A 22,575-nucleotide genomic window follows, 5' to 3' on the forward strand; every position below is an offset into this window, starting at 1 on the left:
AACCCAACGCGACCTCTTACTCCGAGGCAGCGCTGTGCCTCGGTGCCACCGCTAAATAGGCTCGGCACTGCGCAGGCTCCGACGCTCGCCGAAGAGCCCGGCCTCGTTTTGGCCGCCGCCGCCCCGCTGTCGGCGCGGCGCTGCACTGGGGGCGGGGAGTCTGATGGGAGACGCGCGCGGCGCTGAGGAGGCGGCGGCCCGGGAGAGGGAGCGGGAGAGGGACTGGGCGCGGGAGGCGGGAGGCGGGAGGCGGGGGACAGGGGGAGGCGCCGCCGCCGCTGCCGCCCGCCCCTTTCCGCTGGGGAGCAGCTGCAGCAGCAGGAGCGGAGCAGGAGCCGCGCAGCCGCCGCCGCCGCCGGGGGATGTGGCCGGCGCCCGCCCCGAGCCGCGCCGCCTCCTGAGTACCCGCCGCCACCCGAGCCGCTGCCGCCGCCGCCGAGCCGTGTGGGGCCAGGCCGCGCCCTCCCCGGGCGCCCGCCGGCTCGCATGCCGAGGGGCTCCGGGGCGTAGCTGCGCGCCGGGCGCCGCCTCCGGGCTCCTCCGGCCCCGCCATGGGCTGCTGCAGCTCCGCCTCCTCCGTCGCGCAGGTGAGGGGCTCCCGCCTCCCGGCCGCCCTCCCGGATGCCTCCCCCGCGCCGCGCCGCTGGCGTCCGCTGTCTCCCGCTGCCCCCCGCTGCCCGAGAGCCTCCCTTCAGCCCGCGGTACACTCCGGAGACCCCCAAACCTGCCTCTCCCTCGCGCCTGTCCCGCAGGTGCCCCCGCGCTGGCGCCGCAGCCGCCAACTCGCAGCCACCTCTGCGCGGCCCCCAGTACACCCCCAGCTCTCGCTGGCCCCTTTCCGACTTGGCCTCCTCTTCCAGTCACACCTGAGCAGCCCGTCCCGCCCGCCTGCAGGTAGAAACAACACAGGCGCCTCCTCTGTGCTGTGCCCCAGGTGGCACCCCGTTCCCTCGTCTTCTGGGCCTTGCGCCTCTCTTCCCATCTCCTTGGAGTCTCCCCTTCCCCATCCGCCGGCTGTTTTCTGTGCTCCCAGGCGGAGTACCCTCAGCACGAGCTCTTCACCCCTTTTCCACCTTATTCCAGTTTCTGCTCCATTAGATATTCTGTCCCTTTCTCTTGCCCGCCGTCCCCGACACCAGGTTCAAGTGTTTAAGCGGGTTCCGCAGCCCTTACACGGCCCACTTCCCAGATCCCACCCGCTCGCCTTGCACCCCATCCCCCCTTTGTGCCTTGACCCTGGACACCGCGGCCTCTCCGCACACCGACGCCCCTGCGGGAGCGCTGGCACTACGCTGGGAAGGAGATTGGGCACCTGGTGGGTGACGGGAGCGTTACGGAAACTCCCTCTTTGTTGCCAGTGTAACAGGAGGAAGAGGTGCCGAATTTAGTTTTTCTGTGGGCACTGGCTGAATGTTGTCGCTGAGGGCTGAGATGCAGAGATTTCTCCAGCTTCTACCCTGCCCCCATCCAAATTTCCCTAACCTCCCTCTCCCTTGCCGATCCGAGCCCTTAACCTGGATGGAAATGTTTAGACAACTGTATAAGGATCAAATGTAATAGAACTTGACTGCTGGCCACTAATAACTGAGAGGACCTGTTTGTAAATTACCTAATTTAGTGGATTAGTGAGTGTATTTACAAATACGATAAAAAGCAATCAGGAATACTGCATCAAACTGTCTGGTGTTGGTGTATGAAAAATAGGCTCTGACAACGCCTGGGATGTAATCTCACAGTTTCATTAGCGTAGAATTTAACTGTGGTCTTTTGATTTGTTTGTTTTGGGAGAGACAAGGGCTCTTGTTTTTAGAAATAAAGGATGGTTGGTTCTTGGTGAAGAAAAATGCTAGTTTGGGGGGGATAAATTCTTCCAGAGATCTAGCATCTGCGATAATGCCAGAAGTGTTTTGCTGCTGCTAAATGACTATATATAACTCAGTTTTAAATAACCTGCATACTTGTTCTGAAAATCCGAGATCTGTTAGAAAATGACTAGAATTGCAGATGAATGGAGGACATTTATGTTTCATCAAGTATCCAACCTATTTGTCCAGTTCTTTTTTTGGGTGTTTGCTTACTGGGTTTTTTCCCCCCTACTAGGATCAGTCAGGCTGATTGGTTTAGTTAAACCTTCCTATTCAGTTGGAATAGCCAAGAAAACTATATGTGGTGGTGGTATGGAGGAGAGGTCGGTAGACCAGGGTTTTCATATTAACAGTTAAAGGTGTGGGATTACACAATACCTCTGAACTGGTTAGGGAGTTTTGGGGGAGGGGGCATCTAGTTGAGTGCTATTCATCTCACATTTACTTACGTATTATTTTCACCAAAAAGGTGTTTTCATACTGCCTTTCTTTTAAGAACTGGGTTACTTTACATCCTCCTTTGGTGGTGAAATGCCTTTAAGACAGGAAATTATTGATAGTTTGTGGATGGCTTGTTCAGTGTGGGAACAGTTAAAATTGGGAGGGATGGGTGCTGGACCAAAACTCTGCTTTAATCACTGGTCTTGCATTTGACTAGCTTCACATCTTACTTTTCAGAATGCTGTCACATACATTTTCTTTGCTTTTTCCTCCTCTTGCAGTCACTGTTTCCTTCATGCCATATTCTACAGACAAGATGCATGTCATGCACCCTGAGGGGCGCAGGGTTTTTTTTTTTTTTTTTTTTCCTGTAGATTCCTATAACCAGTCACCAGCTGTCACATGCCTTTAAGTTCAGCTTTAGGGACTCGTAGTGTTCAGTGGAGCATTGAGGGGCAGGTTTTGTGCCAAAGAGCTGGTCATCCTTTTTTTTTTTTTTTTTAATTTGAGATTTTGGCATCATTCTTCATTTGTGAAATGTTACCAATCTCCTGTCATTTTAATGCCCCTTTTAGGAGTGTCCCCAGTTTTAGAATAATATCATATCTATATATGTCGTGTTGAAACAAAATAGGGATGCAACTTCACATCACTTTGAACCTCTCAGAGGCCTCAATTGTATTTTCAGGCAGAATGTGTTTCTTTTCATCTCTTCTACTGGACTGAAAGCTTCTTGAGAATAGGAACTGCTTTTGTTTTCCCCATCTTTGTATGCATCGCAGTGCCTCACTATACCTTGAACAGGGAAGTTGCTCAGCAGTACTGGATAGACAGAATGCATACACAACAACATTTGAATATCTGGCTGGCAAGTAACATTGACGAGGAGTCCAGTCCTGACCCATGTGCTGTTTCACTTCTGTGGGCTTGTTGACTAATTCCACCAAGCCATCCTCTTTGAAGCTCAAATCCGAACTGTTTAACTTAAAATTAACCTGTCTTTCCCACATTTCTTCCTGGTCTGTCGATGGTATTGTCAGTTTGCAAAATTGAGCAGGATTCTCCTTTTCTCCTGGTGCTCTGCTCAATGCCTGTATTTTAGTTGGAACAGTGGCTGTAACATCTTTAAAAAGCTTGTCTGCAAACTCTAATGATAACCTGCATAGCACATCAAAACAACGTGCTTCGGGGTACTCTGCAGTTCAGCTTAGCTTTTCTCAGTGGTATCATCAGCAATTTTAAAGCTCTGGCAGGTTTTATCAATGTAAATATAGTACGTTTCCTTTTTGTAGTAGGGATTCACTTTTGAAATGTAATTTATTTTTCCTCCTAGTCTCTTGCTATGTTGTAGACTCTCATAAAAGAGTTTATGGTCTTCCCAACTGTTTCATCTCTTGTAGCCTGTCCCGGTATTATTTTCATTTTCTTGGCAGTGTCTGGATATCATAATTTGCCATCAAAATAATTATCCTGTTTTAGGATTTAGATCAAAGAAAAGTATCACCTTCTATACTAACTTGCATTTCGTTGCCGAAGAAGCAAATTATTGGCAAAATGAGTTGTGCTGTATCAGTTATGTACATCTAAGAATCTTAAGAATGTCTACGGAGTCAGGGCTCTTATAGAACTCTTAATTATGATTTTTATTAATGACTACTACAAGTTATTTGCTAATATTAGTAACTGCTCAAAACAAGCCAACACATGGTAGCCCTTTGCCCAAAAATCTCTTTGAAGGAAACCTAAAAGTGAGATAGTCTTGAGTTTCTTTTTACAGCACTAATCTTCCCTAAGACTCTTAAAATTTATTCCTTACTCTCCATAATTCATTTGTTCTGCTATAACCTGACATAATTTCTATTCTTGTAATGTTAAACTTCAAAGTTCACTTGTAAATCTTCAGATTTACGAAATGTTCTTTCCCATTGACAAACCAGTTTGAATGGTGCAGGCTTTCCAAAGATTACTTAGCAAATTGCCGTAAGTCTTTGTCGTTAATGGCTAGATCATTATTTCTCACAGCAGTGCTTTGGAGGCCAGATTCTGCAAGTGCTCTGAAGTTCTGTGCCCTTGGGTTCTAACCTTAGAAATTGTGAGAAGGATGGAGGAGAATCTTTCTCGTTGAACAAACCGCTCCTTGTCTGTCTGACTTTAGGAGAAATTGTACTTGTCTACTGTCTTGTCCCATAGTCCTCAGATTGAGAGCTATAAATTTAACTGTCTTTTTTTTAAGCTCTCTTCTATCTTGTCTAGGGAGTAATAAAAAACAGTCAAGTGGTTCACTAATACTGGTTAACTTTTGAATATGTTAACTGTTCCTTAACAGATTTTAAATAATCCTTGTAGTCTCCATTTGCTTTGTGGAATTTGAAGTCAGATGATAAAAATGGCATTTGAAGAGTGTAGTGGGATTTCCCAACGAAAACTAAGTTGTTCCATTAAACTATGTCCAGCAAAGTAGACTTTCTGGGATAAAAAAGTCATGGCATGAAGACAGTTTATTTTTCTTCTTCTGAATATTGTGCTGTTAGTATCCTCAAAATATGTAAGTCAAATTGGAAAATAATGGAAAAATGGTAATGCATTTTGTATAGCTATTTTCCGCAGTGATTTTCATGTTGTAATTTCTATAGTAACTCTGAAGTTGACTCTACTTGCATTTTACAGCTGAGGAAATTGGGACTTGGAGGTTAGGAAACTTGGCTGAAGTCAGCAACTGAGCGGCAGATCCAAACTTTAATCCCGGTCTTCTGGATCTCAGTCCTGTGTTTCCGTGTTCACGTGCATGCTTCCCAAATCTTAAATTGCAGCTCACTCTATCTTTAGAAACGTCCCACTCAATAAAATTTTGAATTAAGGCATTTCCAACTTAAATTCATGCCACCATTTTGAATTTCCTACAAGTCCTAGCTGTGGAACAGCATAGTATAATATAGCCAAACTAGTCTAGCTAGAATGTTCCCAGGCTTCACAAATACTATCACATACTATTTGATGTGTTCATCCTATCATTTAGAAATGTTATTGGCTTGGGAGGATAACTATTTATAAAAATGCATTCTCTGTTTTGCTACTGGTAATTGGTTAATAGCTGTGTTTCTGCATAACCCTCCACACCCTCCCTCCCTGCCCCTCCCAAGAAGAAAGAAATATTTCCATGTTGTAACTTTGGCTCAGATTTTTGGGACTCTAGGGGATATTAGACATAAACCAGTTCTACTATCTTACTTTTTTGTTGAGCTAAACTAGAATTGAGAAGCTATGAAGTAGTCTGAGGTCAGAGAAATCCGTTATGAGGTAGCTGGGACTAGAAACTTCCTCTGTCTCTGAATCTCTTGATCCTTCTGTAGTCCAGTTAATTCTTAATATTTTAAGCCCTCTTATCTTTGCAACCTTGGCTGTACATTAGAAACACTTAGAGAACTTTAAAAAACACTAATGCTTTGGTCCTACTCCCAGAGATTCTGATTTCACTGGTTCAAGGTCACTGCCTGCGCATCAAAATTTTTTGAAGTTCCCCTGGTGATTCTCCTCTGCTGCCAAGGTTGAAAACCACTGAGAACATACCCTTTCTTTAGGTAACTTCATCTCCTCTTATGGTTTCAATTACAATCTGTATGCTGACAATTCCCAAACTGAATTACTGAATTGAAAGAAACTCTGTCCCGGTTTCTGATCCTAATATCCAGCTGATTACTTAGCACCTCCTCTAGGATATCTTACAGGCAACTCAAATTCAGCATGTCAAAAACTGAACTCAAAAGTTGTACACACACACGTCTTTTCAGAATCTCTGGTTCACTGAAGAATACCAGTATCCTGGTGTGGAAACTGGAAACTGAGGCATGCAGGAGCCTCCCTTTCATTCTTCCACGTCTCGTCATCACATCTTGCTTCTTTTACCTTCTAAATTCTGCTGGCAGCACCCAAGTCTAAGCCTCCGTCATCTCTGGCCAGAACCTTGCTTACGGATCTCCCTGTATTATTCATGCTCCCTTCAAAATTTTCTCGGTACTGCAGTCTTAGTGATCTTTAAAAAATCCAAAGCTGATTGTGTCCTTCTCCTGCTTAAAACTGTTTAATGGTTTCCGATTGCTTTTAAGACTAAGACCAGAATCTCTGACCTTAGCCAACAAAACTCTTTGTGGGCTGATCTCTTCCTCTTTGTGTCATTGTCCTCTCATGCTCTCTCTTCGTGCTCCAGCCTCCCAGATTCCTCACTAGATTGTATTCCTTCTCCAAAGGGACTTTTTCCACTTGCTATCCACTTGTCTGGAAGACTCTTTGTTTTCTCCCTGGCCTTTGGCTGGCTACTACTCATCCTTTAAGTTTTAGCCTTAAAGTCATTTCTTTGGAAAAGGCTCCCCCTGATCCTTCAAACCAGGCCACGTCTCCTCAATAAATTCTCATAGCCTTTAGAATTTTCCCTTTGAGTGCTTAAAGCAATAAACAAATAATTATACAGTTGATATTGTCTAGACTGGGAGTTGGCAAAACTGTAGTCCATGGGCCAAATCTGGCTGACTACCTGTTTTTATATGGCTTGCAAGCTAAGAACGCTAAAATTGTGTGTGTGTGTGTGTGTGTGTATTTTTAATGGTTGAAAAAAATCAAAAGATTATTGCATGATACATTTATTTCGTACAATTGTATGAAATTTGATTTTCATTGTCCACAAAGTTTTACTGGGACATGATCCCACTCATTTGTTTACATATTGTCTATGGCTACTTTCATGCTACAATGGCAAGGTTGAGTAGTTATGACAGAGACTCTACAAGTGTAAATATTTACTCTGTGGCTTTAAAGAAAATGTTTGCTGACCTCTGGTCTAGACTGAGCTGACAAAGAGTAGGACCATGTCTGTTCTGTTCATTGCTGTTATTCTCTGTGCTGGGTTAATAGCCGGTACATGATAGGTGCTCAGGAGATATTTGAATAAATTAACAAATGTTCTCTTTCCTTCCATGAATGGATGTGGATGAGCTCCTACCTTAGCAATTCTGATGATTTAAAATTCAATACAACAATTTTTTAAAGGAATAAATACTTTCATAGAAGATTATAGCATCCTCAGCAGCATTCTTAAGCAGCTTGTCTGTTGCAGGTATACGTGTCATGTGTGAAGCAAGGGGACTTACAGAGGTATAAGTTCCCGGGTCAAGGTGGATGGGAAAAGACTGGTCCACTCCAGTAATGGGTCAGTTGGATTTACAGTGCTGACGTTTTTATAGCAGGCACAAATGGATGGGACTTTATGTGAGGTGTTATAAAGAAAAAGTGTTTGAACTGGTGAAAACTTCAGTCGTTAAAGAGGCATTGTTATTTCTACTGTGGGAATTCACTCTGGAAATGGTTAAAGTTTCTGGCACAGTAATATTTCTTACCTTTTATAACTTTTTGTTTTCGCATTTATTTGGAATATAGCACAGTGTGATGTTCCAATTTTGAATTTATGCATTGTGTCAAACTTGGTACTCTTTTTAAAAAGGTGATTTTTGAAAGAGATTTGCATTTTTCAGAATTTTTTTTAAAGATTTTATTTATTTATTTGAGAGAGAAAGAGAGCACGAGCTGGGGTTGGGGTAGGGGCAGAGGGAGATGATTGAGCAGGGAGCCCAATGCAGGGCTGGATCCCAGGACCTTGGGATCATGACCTGAGCTGAAGGCAGACACTTAACCAGCTAAGCCACCCAGGCACCCCTTTTCGGTATGTTTTAATATATTTAGTGGTGGTGGTGGGGTCCTTAGTTTATTTTTTCCTGTGATATATTCCTTAAAAAAAAAAAAAAGATTTATGTATTTTAGACAGGGGGGAGGGGCAGAGAAAGAGGGAAAGTCTTTTTTTTTTTTTTTTTTTTTAAGATTTTATTTATTTGTGGGGCGCCTGGGTGGCTCAGTTGTTAAGCATCTGCCTTCGGCTCAGGTCCTGATCCCAGGGTCCTGGGATCGAGCCCCGCATCAGGCTCCTCTGCTGGGAGCCTGCTTCTTCCTCTCCCACTCCCCCTGCTTGTGTTCCCTCTCTCACTCTGTCTCTCTCTGTCAAATAAATAAATAAAATCTTTTTTTTTAAAAAAAGATTTTATTTATTTGAGAGAGAGAGCACGCATTGAGTGTGCCCATGAGCGGGGTGGGGGGAGGGGCAGAGGAAGAGGGACAAGCAGATTCCTGCTGAGCAGGGAGCCCAACATGGGGCTCCATTCCAGGACCCTGAGATCATGACCTGAGCTGAAACCAAGAATCAGAGGCTTAAGAGACTGTACCACCCAGGTGCCCTGATAGACTCTTTTTTGATTTCATATCAGTTGTATAATAGGATTTACTTAAAAAACATTTGGTTGATAAATCATTGGAAATGATTTTTTTGTGTGAAAATAATATTACTCTTTTTAGCTGTTCTCTGCAACATCTCACAACCAACTATTTGGACATTTAGAAAGGAAACTCTTAAAAGCTATTTTTAGTCTAATTTTTAAGGTTGCTAGATATACTGAAAATTGTTAAATGGAAGTATTTGATTTCTGGATACTTTTATATAACGTAAAATAAAACAGCAAAAGGATAGAAAAATTGGAACTAGGTGGTTACTTCAAGATGTTCAAGTAGCAGTGAAGGTATAAAAGGGTTTTTTTTGTAGCATTGTGATGATGATGATGATCTTGTAAGATTTTTCATTATGAACCACTTAGGATGATGCCGCTGTAAGAAATAAAGAAAACTTAAATCTAAATAGCTAACACATTAAAAAATTAATCTCACATAAATTGAGAGGTAGGGTGGCTTCTAGGTTGGTTAGTTTAGTGGCTTGATGATGTCAGCAAGGACCTGAGTTCTCTCTTTGCTTTTTAAAAAAATTTTTTTATTTTAAGGAAGATCACTTCTCCTCACTTGCTGCCCTCATGATCCCAAGATGCATGTGGCTCTTCCTACTTTCTTTTGCTGAGCTGACAACCTCCAGTGGTTTCCCTTTAGTAGGCCTTAGGGAGGGCTGTATACTCATCCCTCAACAATTTCTAGCAAGAGGGAGACCAAGAACCCTGTAATTGGTTGGCCTGGACTAACCAGGATTTCCTGGAGTCAAGTGGAGGGTGGAGCAACACCAGAACAAAATTAGAACGCCGCCAGCCTCCCAGAGGGTGGGGATGGTGACGGGTAGTCAGCCAATAGTACCTGTTACATAGTTTTGCCATTTTCTTCTGCCTGTGAAGTCACACCTCTGCGGTGTTTCCTAACATTTTGCTTATAGCTCCATTATAAGACTTTTCACAGTTCATAGCTGAAAGTCACACAATTATCCTTCCGTTCTCCCAGGAATATTGCTCTAGCCACTGCTGAAGCCCCTGTTTCTTTTACCCACCTCACTGCCTCTTTCCCGTTCCAAGGCCAGGATAGCTTCAGGATAAAGAAACCATTTAAGGCTGGAATACTGGTTAAGTAGCTAATTAATATTCCCACGGTCAGTGATCCTCAAGAGAATCTTGGGGGTTAGTATAACCTCTTCCCTCTGGCTCTCAATTTTCTTGTCTACCTCTTCTGTGTGTGTTTATCTCTGTCTATTCGGTACTCATTTATTCTCTTTTCCCTAACATTTTCTTTTTCCTTCCTCCTCACCCCTCCCCGATGCACTTATTAAGGAGCCATAATACTGAGTGGAATATATTAGGATCGAGAAGGAAAAAAGAGTGGCTTTTTTCCTTTCCCTCCTGTTTAATTCTTCCCGTCCGTCCTTCCTTCGTTCCTTCCTTCCCTTCCTTCCTTCCTCTCTTTCTCCCATTCTGTCTATCTTCCTTTCTTATATAAATAATAATAAACCTGAAGATTCATATCATTATTTAGGATATCTATGATATAAAGAGCTCTCATAAAAAATGCATCTCTGCAACAAATAGCTAATTTACAGAAGAGGAAATAGTAAACTAAAATGTAAATGTGTTCAATCTTACTGATAATCAAATTAACTGAAAGCACAGAGACACTCTTTTACACTTGCAACTTTGGTAAAAGTTAACAGAATATTAATTGCTCATGTGGTTTTGACTCAAGTGTACTTTATTGATTTGCTGTATAAATTGGAATGACTCTCTTGGGGCATTGTTTGATGACATACATTGAAAGCCATAAAAAGCAGTTGACATCCCTTATTTAGTCCTCCAAAAGTACAGTAAATGCTATACGCAAGAATCTTTCCATTTGGCATTATTTATAGTAGCAGAAGAGTTTAATTTTAAATATATTTTTGGTGTAAAATTTCTTTTTTTTATACTAAAAAAAAGTATTATATGTGTCTCATTTCCCATCCCCAGCTTAATGATCCTCCCTAAATGCATAAGTGGCCTTCTACATTCCTTATAAGAAATCCTTTCCCTACTGTTACCTTAAAAGACTATTAGAATCCATAGAATTGAACACCATCCTATACTGATGAGAGTATGGGCTGCATAGCCAGACTGCATGGGTTTGAGTTTCAGTTCTGTCACCAGCTGGGTTATTGGGGCCAAATTCTTTAATATTTGATGCCTCACTTTCCCCAGATGTAAAATAGGAACAATAATAAAACCTGTCTCCTATAGGCTTATAGCAAATTGCACAACCCATGAGATATCTCCGCCATTATGATATTAATGGAAACTAAATCTATCAGATGTCTTTGTATCCATTAATCCTCCCCTGAAAAAAGTCCTGTTTGGGTTTTAGAAAAGGGACCCTGACTTCTAAAAATTTTAAATTGTGTCGGGAAGATGAGTGCTAAGGGTAAGATAAACAGCTAATAATGAGAGGCTAAATTGGGTGCTTAGGAGTTCGGGGAATGGGGAAACCTAGAAAGGATGGACTAGTTGGTGAGTGGGCTACCTGAGAATGACTGGTGATCTGGCCTTGGAGCATGGGGCTTAGAGTCGGAGGAAAGACAGATTTCAGTAAAAAACAGAAGGGGCATACCAATGAAAGGAACAGCTTGAACAAAGGCAAGGAGGCCTTTAACTCATTGCAAAGGAGACCTGGCCAGCGTAGAGAGAAGAGATGGGGAAGGCATTAATATTTGAAGGGAAGGAAATAGGCAGCCACGGAGGGTTTTTCAGAGTGATTTAAGGAAGATTGATATGACAGCCTTGCTGTGCTCGAAGTGGGAGAAAGGGAAACAGATGCCACCCCAGGAAGCTGTTCACTATCTTGGACCAAACAGTGTTTCCCAAATGGGAAACAGAGAAGAGATATTATGGAATTGGAATAGGACAGACTTTCCTGATTTATCTGGGTATGTGGGATGAAGAAGAGGGATAAAACCAGTTTAGAATGCCATGTAATGGAGGAAGGGTATTATAATAGGCATTGCAAGGGGAGATAGAGTATGTGGTGAAGGGAAGATGAGCTTAATTTTGTGTGGACTGAATTTTGAGGTGATATTGCTACTGATAGCTCCATGTAGCTGGCGATTTTCCATAGGCAATAGAAGACCCAGAACTGGATTTCCAATGCTTTAAGTCGTGTGTGTAGAGGCGATTCTTTCAGGATGGGTGATCTCAGAGGGGAAGGAAAGGGCATGAAATGTGAGAGCAGACAACTAGGGAATGAGTGAAGACTGGTCACGAACTGGGGGTTTCTCTATTCTCATTCCCTGTCTGCTGTCATGTAATCAATTTCATTTTTTTCTCATGACTCTGGGAGGGATACCAGTGTTAGCCCCATTTTACAGATTAAGAAGGCGAGACTGAGAAAGCTTAGGCAGTTTGCCCAAGTTCCCCTGAGTAATGTAGAGCCTAGAGTAGTTCAAAGCACGTACATTTCCTCCTGCACTGCATCCCTTTCTCTCTGCTGCGCTGAGAACTACTACATTTGAGTAGTATATTAAATGTACCTCAGACAGCACTCACTTAAATTCAGAGATATTGTGTACCGTTTGCCCTCACTTTAAAGTGTGTGTGTGTGTGTGTGTGTGTGTGTGTGTGTGTATGTGTGTAGGGGAGGTTGTTGGTTTTATATATATTTTTTTAAAGATTTATTTATTTGAGAGAGAGAGAGATTGAGTGGAGTTGGGCGGGGGTGGGCAGAAGGAGAGGGAGAGGATCTCCAGCAGACTCCCCACTGAACGTAGAGCCCAAGGCTGGCTTGGCCTCACAACCCTCAGATCATGACCTGAGGAGTCAAAATCGAGAGTCTGATGCGTAACCAAATGAGCCACCCAGGTGCCCCAAGGGTGTTGGTTTTAAATCAGTGCACCCCAAACTAGAGGTCCAGGATGACAGTTTGGATCAGTCTGTGGTCTGCCTAAGTGGTGGTTATAAACCTTGGACTCTAGGGATCCTTGACTGCTGTGCATTCCCTCCTGGGTCCTTTTACAAATTCATCTAAAACCTTGAGTCTGAATAAGTCTATCATGGCAGCAAGTTTACCAAATGTGCCTATAATTGTGTCCTTTCCCCCATAACTCAGATTCTTGAGAATATAGTTTTAAATAAGGAATATATGTTTATTTAGTCAGTCTTTGGAGATCCAAGGCCCCTAAAAGGGTTAGTGTAATTGATGCTGGTGTTATTTAATAGTGAGTACCAACAAGGCTCTGGAGAGCAGTAAGAAAGGAAAGGGTGAAGAAAATGGCCACGGTGAAGTTGACTTTGTAGCACAAATGATTAGCATTCACATTAGGATCAAATTACGGAGGCAGAGATTTTCACCACCAGGGCAAAAGCTGGATTTTTTTTTTTTTTAAACTAAATTGCACTTTAAAAACTCAGCATATTTAAGAGAGTTTTATTCCTTGCTTGCTAGGCTCTGAAGTTTTTTCAAATCTGTTTTGCATGTGATTTTGTATTTTCATGACGAGTCCAAAAACATCAACTGTTGGAAGACAATTCTAAAGATACCAAGTTTTAGGTCTAGCATATTAAATACATTCTGAAACTAACCGTACTTCTACATCAAGAAAAACATTTTGGAATAGACACTGGTGGTTGAAGTATATTTCAGTTATGAAAGTTCGGAAATAATACTTTTAATACTTTCATTTTAAAACTGAATGCAATTCTCTTTTTACATAGATAATGATAATTTTTTAAAGTTTATAGTTTAATCTGAGAAAGTAAAGCAAGAGCAAGTAGAAAGGCATGTTTCTCTTGTAGTAATAAGCAAACAGAGCAGGGAGTCTCCTGGGCAGGAGGAACACTTTCTCTGGACTGCTATTTACCAGGCTCCGAGCTCCATGGGTGGTGCTCTGCAGTAAGGATACGGATGTTACTTATTTAAGAATGCCTTAAGGGTTTCTCCCAAGGCTGTGCTCCCCAAACACCGGGGCTGCTAAGTGATCTTCCAGGAAAAGGGTTCTAAGGTCATAAAAATTTGGGAAGTTCTTGCTGATTCCATGCCATCTCCCCACCATCTCCCTTTCCTTACCTCTTTTGTTTGAGGCATGGTGCATATCAGCATATTAAAGGCTCATTGCCCTTCACTCCCCATCCTCAACCCCAGGAAACCAATTTAACTTTGCATAACTGACCTTTTGAATTTATTTGTCCTTAAACTTTTTTTTTTCCCATTACATCTATTTTTGAATATATTTTATTTATTTTTTAAGTAAACTACCTCCAACAGGGCTCGAACTCAACAAACCCAAGATCAGAAGTCGCCAGCTCCACTGAATCAGCCAGGTGCTCCTTTTCTTTATATCTTGAGGAACTATTCTGCAGAACACACTTTGAGAAATGGTTCTTGAAATATTCCTTCTCATTTCCCTGAAGTGACAACAAAAGAGTGTGGTAGTAGCAAGAATGGTGTTGGATCAATCAGGTAAATCTTAGGTAGGAAGTGCTTAGCAGATCTGAAATGGAGTTTGAACAGATCACAAACTTCATGTTCTTTAAAATATTAGCAGAACAGTGTAAGGTCATTCGAGTGTATTATAATCTGAAAGCCTTCATGTGAATGGTTTCTCAGATTTGTAGTTTGAGGTCTCCCAAGAAGTTAAGGAAGAGTTCTTAGTTCACAGAAGGACCCTACCAGTTTGTAATTTTGGAATCTGGACTACTGTGAGGCCAGCTGGGCCAACAGCAAGAGAAGGAACCAGCCATTTAGACCTGAGGGTTTTCTTCTCCTTTCCTCGGGGCCTGCTGCCTACCACTCCAGTGGGCCATCCAGAGGTGGGACCTGGTGAGCCAATGTTGTCTTTTATTGGAGAAAGAATTGAGAATGGAGATGAAGTTACAGGGACTAAGCAAATAATAGATCCTGAACAAATGCTTATTGAATAAATGGGATGGGGAGATGGGGTATTCAGGGACTAACAGTTGAGGATGCTAATGATACTTGTTAAAATTACTATTAAAACAAATTTAACCTATGTGGAGGGAAATGGGAATGAACCTGAAAATTACAATAAGCCATTATTCGAAATGTTTGTTAATACTAGTGTTCGTGAACCTGACCTTGTTAGCACGTGTCCCTTCATTATAATGAAGTCTTGGTGAAGACATTAATAACTAGCCAGTCGGGGGGAATAAAAGAGCACATCATAAACTAGAGACCTCCGGGCTGGTCCACACCTAAGTAGGCTAGGTAATCAGCACGGTTGATAGATTTATGAGAATGAAGGCTTCTCTTCTGCCTCTGCCTCCCACTCCCCCCCCCCCCTTTTTTTTTAATTGGCTCACATTGCAGAATGCATGAAGGAAGCTCTTCTGGCCCATCTTCACAATGCCTGTCTGGGAGCAGAGTGGGTAGAGCTATAGATCTATGTATTTTGTTCAAAGCGTGACTGAAAAGGACAAAAAGCACAACAAAAATGACCCCTGCCTGTGGCTGTGGCACAGAAGTGAGGAAGCTCTGAGGCCAGTGGGAAGGCACTGAAAGAAAAAAGTAAAAGCATCAGGAATGTTGGTAAAATACAGAGAAAATTCCAGGCGGGTCACATGGTTTGGTTCAGTTCAATGTTTACGGGCAAGTGTGCTGGTCAGGCTGCTAAAGACTGGCTTTAACCAAGAATGAGACTTTGCCTCTGGAAGTATACAGCCTGCAGAGGAGTGTAGGGGCTCCCACAGGGTTGGAGTGCACCTGTGCCTCTGTTTCTTAAAGAGCCACAAGGTACACTCGTTTGCAGTGTATAAGGCGCTGATAATTTCTTGGTAGATTCTACACTAATTTTTAAAAATAAGAGCTAGCAGTTGGTTGAGCAGCTGACTCTTGATTTCAGCTCAGGTCATAATTTCGGGATCCTGGAATCGAGCCCTGCGTCAGGCTCCTTCCTCAGCAGGAGTCTCCTTGAGAATTCTCTCTCCCTTCCCATCTGCCCTTCCCCCTGCTCTCTCTCTCTCAAATAAATAAAATAAATCTTTTTTAAAAAATAAAATAAAAATAAGAGCTAGAAATAGACATTATTTTTGAAGTATCATCTGTGTCAATTCTTAACTGGTAAGGGTGGAGTTCAGTAAACTTTGGGATAAAATTATTGTGTGTGTAGGTGTGATGGTATTTAATGACACAGAGTGAAGGGAAAAATATTGTCCTTTACTAGAAAATAAAGCTTCCCTGAAGCCTATAGACTGGTCACACAGACTCTTGAGGTAGTCCCGTAGAAAAGATGGTACCTATAATATGTTTAATATATTTTTTAAGTTTTTGTTTATTTAATCTCTACCCCCAATATGGGCTCAAACTCATGACCCTGAGATCAAGAATCACATGCTCTTCCAGCCAAGTGCCCCTATGTTTAATATTTTTATTCCTGCGTTGAAATGACCAACAATTAAGCTAAGGTGTGGTTTCTATTCTTTGATACCACAAAGTTATAGTAACTAGTTAAAGTAGAACAAGTCAAAGGTATTCTTTTGTTGTTATTCACTAATCTCTGGTGGTTTTCTTGCTGCTTCTCCACGTCTGTTGACTGAATCCCAGATCTCTGTCCTTTCACCCGGCCAGGAAGCCCAGGTACTCTTGTCTCATACCAGAGGTGTGGTCCTAGAGTCTCATACCTACCTGGGTACTGTGACCTGTTTAATGTCCCACAGCCACCAAACCATGCACAGGGCCCAGAGTGGGTTCTTCAGTTGTCTCTTATCGCTACATCAGACCAGCTTCTTGATTCTTTTCCAGCTTTCTCCCACTCAGATGGGCATTTTCTCTTCTACTCTCTAAGTATTTACACGTCATCTGCTTCCGAAAATATTTTACATGATTCATAACCAAATGTTCGAAATGGGGGTTCCTGGGTGGCTTGGAGTGGCTGCCTTCAGCTCGGGTCGCTGTCCTGAGGTCCTGGGATGGAGCCTTGCAGTGGGCTCCCTGCTCAGCAGGGAGCTGCTCCTCCTTTTGCCTCTCCCCAGGCTCATGCTTGCCCGCGTTCTCTCTCTGTCTCTCTCTCTCTCTCTCTCTCTCTCTCTCGATCACTCTCAAATAAATCTTTTTTTTTTTAATGTTATGTTAGTCACCATACAGTACATCCTTAGTTTTTGATGTAGTGTTCCATGATTCATTGTTTGCGTAAAACACCCAGTGCTCCATGCAATACGTGCCCTCCTTAATGCCCATCACGGGGCTAACCCATTCCCCCACCCCCCTTCCCGTCTGAAACCCTCAGTTTGTTTCCCGGAGTCCTTAGTCTCTCATGGTTTTTCTTCCCCTCTGATTTTCAAATAAATAAATCTTAAAAAAGAAAACAGACTTTTTAAATGAAAAGTCAAAAGCTAAAAGGAGGAGGTGGTATAGAAGGAGGAGGCACACATGTCCTAAGTGCCTAAGCTTATTCACCTACCAGAATTCCTAGCTCTTCTTTACAATAGTACTAATTCAGAGGAGATTATTACATGAAATCCTTTTATAGAATCCCACAACTGGCAAGGCCTTGAGGTCTGTAGCCCAACCCACCAAGGAATAACATCCACTAAGTGGACTTTGTTCAGGCTCTGCTTAAATATCTCCATCAGCAGAGAGTTCACTGCTTCCTGGGATAGTTAATTCAGCTTTCAGGCAGTTAGTAGAAATTTTGCACAGCTGAGCTCTCGTGTCCATGTAACTTTACTGTGGATTCTGATTCTGCACCCTTTAAAAAGATAGAATAACTGAACTGAACATAGAAATCAGCCTTTAATATGTGCCAAGTTTGTGTGTATTTTAAACTTAAAAACCCTTAATTTATACAACCATTTCTAAATGTCATGATTCCAGATCCTGTACTATTCTGGGCTCCCCCTTTTTTCCCTCTTATGCTTTGATTTTTTAAATTTATTTTTTTATTCCTATCAAAGCTATTCATGCATATATTTTTAAAGAGTCAAACATTTCTAGCAGGATTTTTTTTAAGTCTCCCCCATTTCCTGTTGCCCTGAGGCCATCACTTTCAAATCTTTGAACTAAATCTTTTGCTTTTCCCTCTGTATCTGTAGCATGCTTATATTGCTGCCTCCTGGTTCTTCAGTTTCTGGCAGTAATTTTAGCCTCCCGTTATGGACGATGAAGATGGAGCTGTCTTGCAACACCATTCTTTTCCCCATCCCATGGGCACACTTCCAGTCCCCATTATCCTCCTGCTGTAGACGTATCATAATTTTGTTTGGGTCAGTGTTCAGTCTTCACATTATGACTTTGTAAATGTTCTTCACAGATGAGTCATGTAATATTTCATCAATCTTACATAATCTTTTGTTGCTCTTGGAGATAATTGTCTTGTTTTGCTGTTTACCTAGTTTTCTATGTACTTAATGACTAATTTACCTCTAAATTCTTGCCTAGTTGTGTGAATTTCTTTGAGTCAGCTCAGATACCTTAGATACTCTTTTCAATTTCAGTGTCCCAATTCGATCTGTCCCATAGCTCCAGTCCAGGATGGCCACATTTCAGGCCAGCTGAAATGCAAAGCTCTTAATTTGAGACTGGAAAGCTCTTAATTTGAGATTTCCCTTCACATCATACCAGGGATTACCTTGGTCTTTCTTGTGTTGGGGTCCCAGTTATCTGGATCCAGTGGACTTCTTAAAAATTTACTTTAAAATATATTTTTTAAAAATTTTATTTATTTATTTGACAGAGAGCACAAGCAGGGGGAGCAGCAGGCAGAGGGAGAGGGAGAAGCAGAGAGCCCCAAAGTCGGACACGATCCCAGGACCCTGGCGTCAGGACCTGAGCTGAAGGCAGACGCTTAACGACTGAGCCACCCAGGCGCCCCTAACCTTTTCCTTATTTTTAAAGAACTATTTTGGCTGTTACACTTTTTTGTCTTTCTTTATACATTTTAGAATCAGCTTGTCAGTATCTACCCAAAATATTCCTGCTGAGGTTTTGATTTGGCTTGTGTTAAAACTATAGATCAATTAAGGAAAAATTGTCAAATAATACTGAGTTTTCATATCTGTGACAGTGGTATAGTTCTTTGTGTATTGGAGACTTTGGTTTCTTTCATTAGTGTTACTGTTCTGGTCTTTTCTATCTTGCTTTATTCCCTTGATTTGGTAAAATACCTCCTTCCGTGGTTTCCTGAGAAAGGATACTTGAGATATTTTTTTTTAATCCCTTGCGTGTTTTTATTCTTACTTCATACCTATTTTGCATTTGGCTGGATGTAGAATTCTGGATTGGAAATTATTGTCCCTCAGCATTTAATATGTGTTGTTCTTTTGTCGTCTTTGCTTCTGTGGTGGCTGTTGACTCTGTTGCCATTCTGATTCTTGATTTTTTGGTATTCAACTTGTTTTATCCTCTCTGGAACCTTTTAGGATCTTCCTTGTAACTCGTGTTCTGACATTTTTCAGTGATGTGTCTTTTAAGAATCTGTTTTCATCCGTTACACTGACTACTATGGAGTCTTTCAATCTGGAAATTTGTGTTTTGCAGTTGGGAAAAATTTTCCTGCATTTTCTTTGATTCTTTCCCATCAGTTTCCCCTGTTCCTTAGTTTTCTTATTTTCTTCTTTCATTTCTAAATTCTTTGTCTCCCCCACATTCTGGTAGATTTTCTCAATTTATTTTTCAGTATTTCTATTGCATTTTTGTTTCTGCTGTGAGTTCTTAATTTCCTAGGGTATTTTATTTTGTTCTCTTCAACGTTCTTTTTCATTTTTGCATCTTCTGTTCTTATCTCTCTGGGCATATGTGTGTGCATTTGTTTTAAATTCAGTTCTCTATCTGCATCATCTGTTTCTTCCAACATTGTTCCATTTGTCTCTGCATTCGTGTTAAAACTTTCCTTAAATGTCTAATAATCTTAGCTATCTGCTCATTATTTAAGTTCAGGGCTCTAAAAGGTTGTTTGAAGATAGTGTAGTCATTTGGGAATGATTAACTGAGCTTCATTGAAGGGTGGTCTGGCTGGCCTGTCTCCTTGGGAAACACCCAGTGTCAGTATCTTTTGCACTGGTCAGATTTTTCCAAAGAAGTTTCTCCACGTCTCTTGGAGGGCACTACTAGTCTGGTTGCCAGAGTTCTGGGACACGAGGGGGGAAAGAAAGTTGGGTGGGAGTTGGTCTCAATATTTAATGTGTAAACTTCGCTTAAATTTTTTTATTTCCCATGGGGTACCCCTGGCCACAGCCCTTCTGGGCAGACAAGGGGCAGTTAGGTGCTCAGTTGCACACAAGGTATACCTGCCCTTGAGCCTTCTTGCACTAAATTCTCCCGTTGAAGCCAACTGTCACCTCCCGTTCCAGAGGTATCTTATACCACTAATTCCTGAGGTTTGGGGGATTTTTTTGTGCCATAAGTTGGTATGCTTCCTGGCTTTTCCACTGTTGACTCAGAATTTAGCTTTTTGAAGTCTTCTAGGTCAATTATCTTTCTCCTACCCACTTCCAAGCTCTAAATATTTTAAATCCCTTTACTGTCATTTTAGTGGCATTTTGGAAAGGAGCAGAGTTAAATGCATGTATTCAGCAAGTCAGCATTTACTGGAAGTACTATCCAAGTCTCTTTTATCTTTATGAGTTCTAGTTTAACAGTTTCATTTAAGTGTGGTACACAGAAAGGAGCTCACTAAACTAGATGAAGTCAGTCCTTTTGGATTCTTCATGTTGCCCAAGGTGGAATTAGCTTTTCCAATAACTACACTTAACATTCGCTTGCTGTCTACCAAAAGCCCTAAGTCATGTATTTTTCCTGTCCTGATGTTTCTGTAATGTTGGATTTTTAAAACATGAGGATAAAACTTGAATTTCCCTAGGAAATTTAAAGCTATTGGTTTTTGCCCAGTCTTGTAGACTTTCCTGAACTTTTGGAATCGTGACTTTATTATCCAGTACATTTGTTATTCCTTTCTTTTTATTTTTTATTATTTTTATTTTATTTCTCAAGTTTTTATTACCTGATGATTGGGTCAGCGAGCCAATTATGTTTTCATATTCATTTGGCAAAGGGTTTGTTGATTGTGGGGTTCACTGGCTGGCCTGTTTCCTTTGGAAAGCACCTGTGTCATTATCTTTTAGACTTGATATTATTTATCGTCTAATTATTATTAAAAATATTTTTCATTTCTTTTCAGGACCTCTCTTTAGTTAGTCATCTCTTCTCAAGACCATTTGAGCAGTTCTGGGGCGCCTGGGTGGCTCAGTGAGTTAAGCGTCCAAATTGATCTCAGCTTAGGTTTTGATCTCAGGATCGTGAGTTCAAGCCCCATCTTGGGCTCCACGATGAGCATGGAGCCTACTTAAAGAAAAAAAAAAAAGTCCATTTGAATAGTTCCAAATATATTTGACACTTATTTGAGTCCACTTTCCCCCATTTTATCTTCAGAGATAGTATTAGATGAGCTCAACACATTTTAGTAAAATTCACTTGTATTATGTTTCCTAATCTCTGTTCTCCTAATGTCAGACAAGGACATGACATTAACCAGGAATGGCTTGCCCAGGTATATGTGCTGGCTCTTACTATTTACCTCTTCTCAAGAGCCCCCAAACCCTCTTTTGTTAATTTGCACTAGAATTTTACTCAGAATTGAAGTTATGTTCAATTGCAAAGTTTGTGACATTCACTTTATTCTCCTTTCTAAAAGTGGGGATGCTAACATGTTTCCCCTGGTTCTCTGCCATTGTGGAGGGCGTGTAACTTGTCTGGATGACCAGGGTGTGAACTCTTCCCAGGGAGACAATGACAGGAGGTAGTGTCTTATCTCCCTTTGTTCTCAGCATACTACACTGGTCTGATAGAGAAGACATTTTGTAAATGTTTGAGTGAGTTTGTTTGAAACAGCCTAGGTTCTTTCTGGACTTCCTCACCTATTCATCTATTGGGATTCAGTGTTTCCAACTCCATGTTGAGTCTCGTGCTACTCAATTTTGGTGATACTTCTAAGGGTATACTTTCTCACTTGTGTTTAAAGTGTCAAGATTTGTTGGAAAAAAGTCTTTTCAGAGTACCAGTTGGTGTTGCAAGCATTATGCTGGCTTTTGGGTGTATAGTAAAGAATCAGACAGTTCCTGCACTCATGGAGCTCACTACCCAGTGGGGAGGAAAGCACTGAAGAAGTGCCGACAGTAAAGTTTGTGCACGACCCATCCTGTGCACATGTTATCTTGACATTGAAGGTCATGTGTGGGATACTTCCTCTAGTCTTTCTTTATGTATCATGTCTGGCATGCGCTAACTTGCTGCCACCACCCCAGTCTGAGTCAACATTGTCTTGTGCTCAGGAGCCTGCACTCCTTTCTCCACACAGCATTCTGCGTGATCCAAAAGCCAACTCAGATCCCACCTTCCCTGGGCCTAGAGCCCCCCAGTAACTTCCATCTCACTTCAGTGTGATTTCCAGACTTCCTTTCTGCCTCAGTCAGGCTCTGCCTACCACTTCAGCTCCCCTCCTACCAGTTTCTGTTCGTTATGTTCTGGCCTGATTCACTGTTTTGAGGCATGCTGAGATCCCTTCTGCGTCAGAGCCTTGCTTTTCTTCTCTCTGCCTGATGCTACCCTCAGATTTGTCAGCCTTGCTCCCTCGGTTCTGAGATGGCCCTTCTACGCCAACCCTGTCATGGGCTATTTCTTACTTGATTGTATGTTTCTTTAAGCTGATCATCACCTGAAATTATTTACATATATTTACTGGCTTTCTTCCTCCATAAGTTCCCCGAGCCCGGGGATTCGTCTGGTTGGTTGAACGCTGTATCCCCAGTGTGGCACCAGGCTGTGGCAATTCGGAGATGGTCAGTCCGTCTTTATTGTTGGACGAATGACGCATTATAATATCAGTTTACATCATGACTTCGACCTCTCTGTGATTAGTTCAAGGCCCTTTTGATGAGATAGGCCAGTCTGTGAGCAAAGGCATTCTTCCAGACTTAATAAGGTGCCTGCTGGTAGAGTTGTG

General features: G+C 42.0%; 1 protein-coding gene across 2 annotated transcripts in view; it reads left to right on the forward strand.

Moving 5' to 3' along the window:
- The first annotated feature begins 307 nt into the window (after positions 1-307).
- The window catches only part of SLC44A1 (solute carrier family 44 member 1), a 190,867-nt gene continuing 168,599 nt past the window's right edge, over positions 308-22,575 (forward strand). The window contains exon 1 of one of the 2 annotated variants that reach the window (XM_026506080.4): positions 308-587. In XM_026506080.4, the coding sequence (XP_026361865.1) occupies positions 552-587 (36 nt within the window). In that variant the 5' untranslated portion in view covers positions 308-551. The remainder of the gene's footprint in view (positions 588-22,575) is intronic. The other variant, XM_048223005.2, reaches the window with a different exon arrangement.

The sequence above is a fragment of the Ursus arctos genome, unplaced genomic scaffold (assembly GCF_023065955.2).
Source record: "Ursus arctos isolate Adak ecotype North America unplaced genomic scaffold, UrsArc2.0 scaffold_18, whole genome shotgun sequence".
Lineage (NCBI taxonomy): Eukaryota > Metazoa > Chordata > Mammalia > Carnivora > Ursidae > Ursus > Ursus arctos.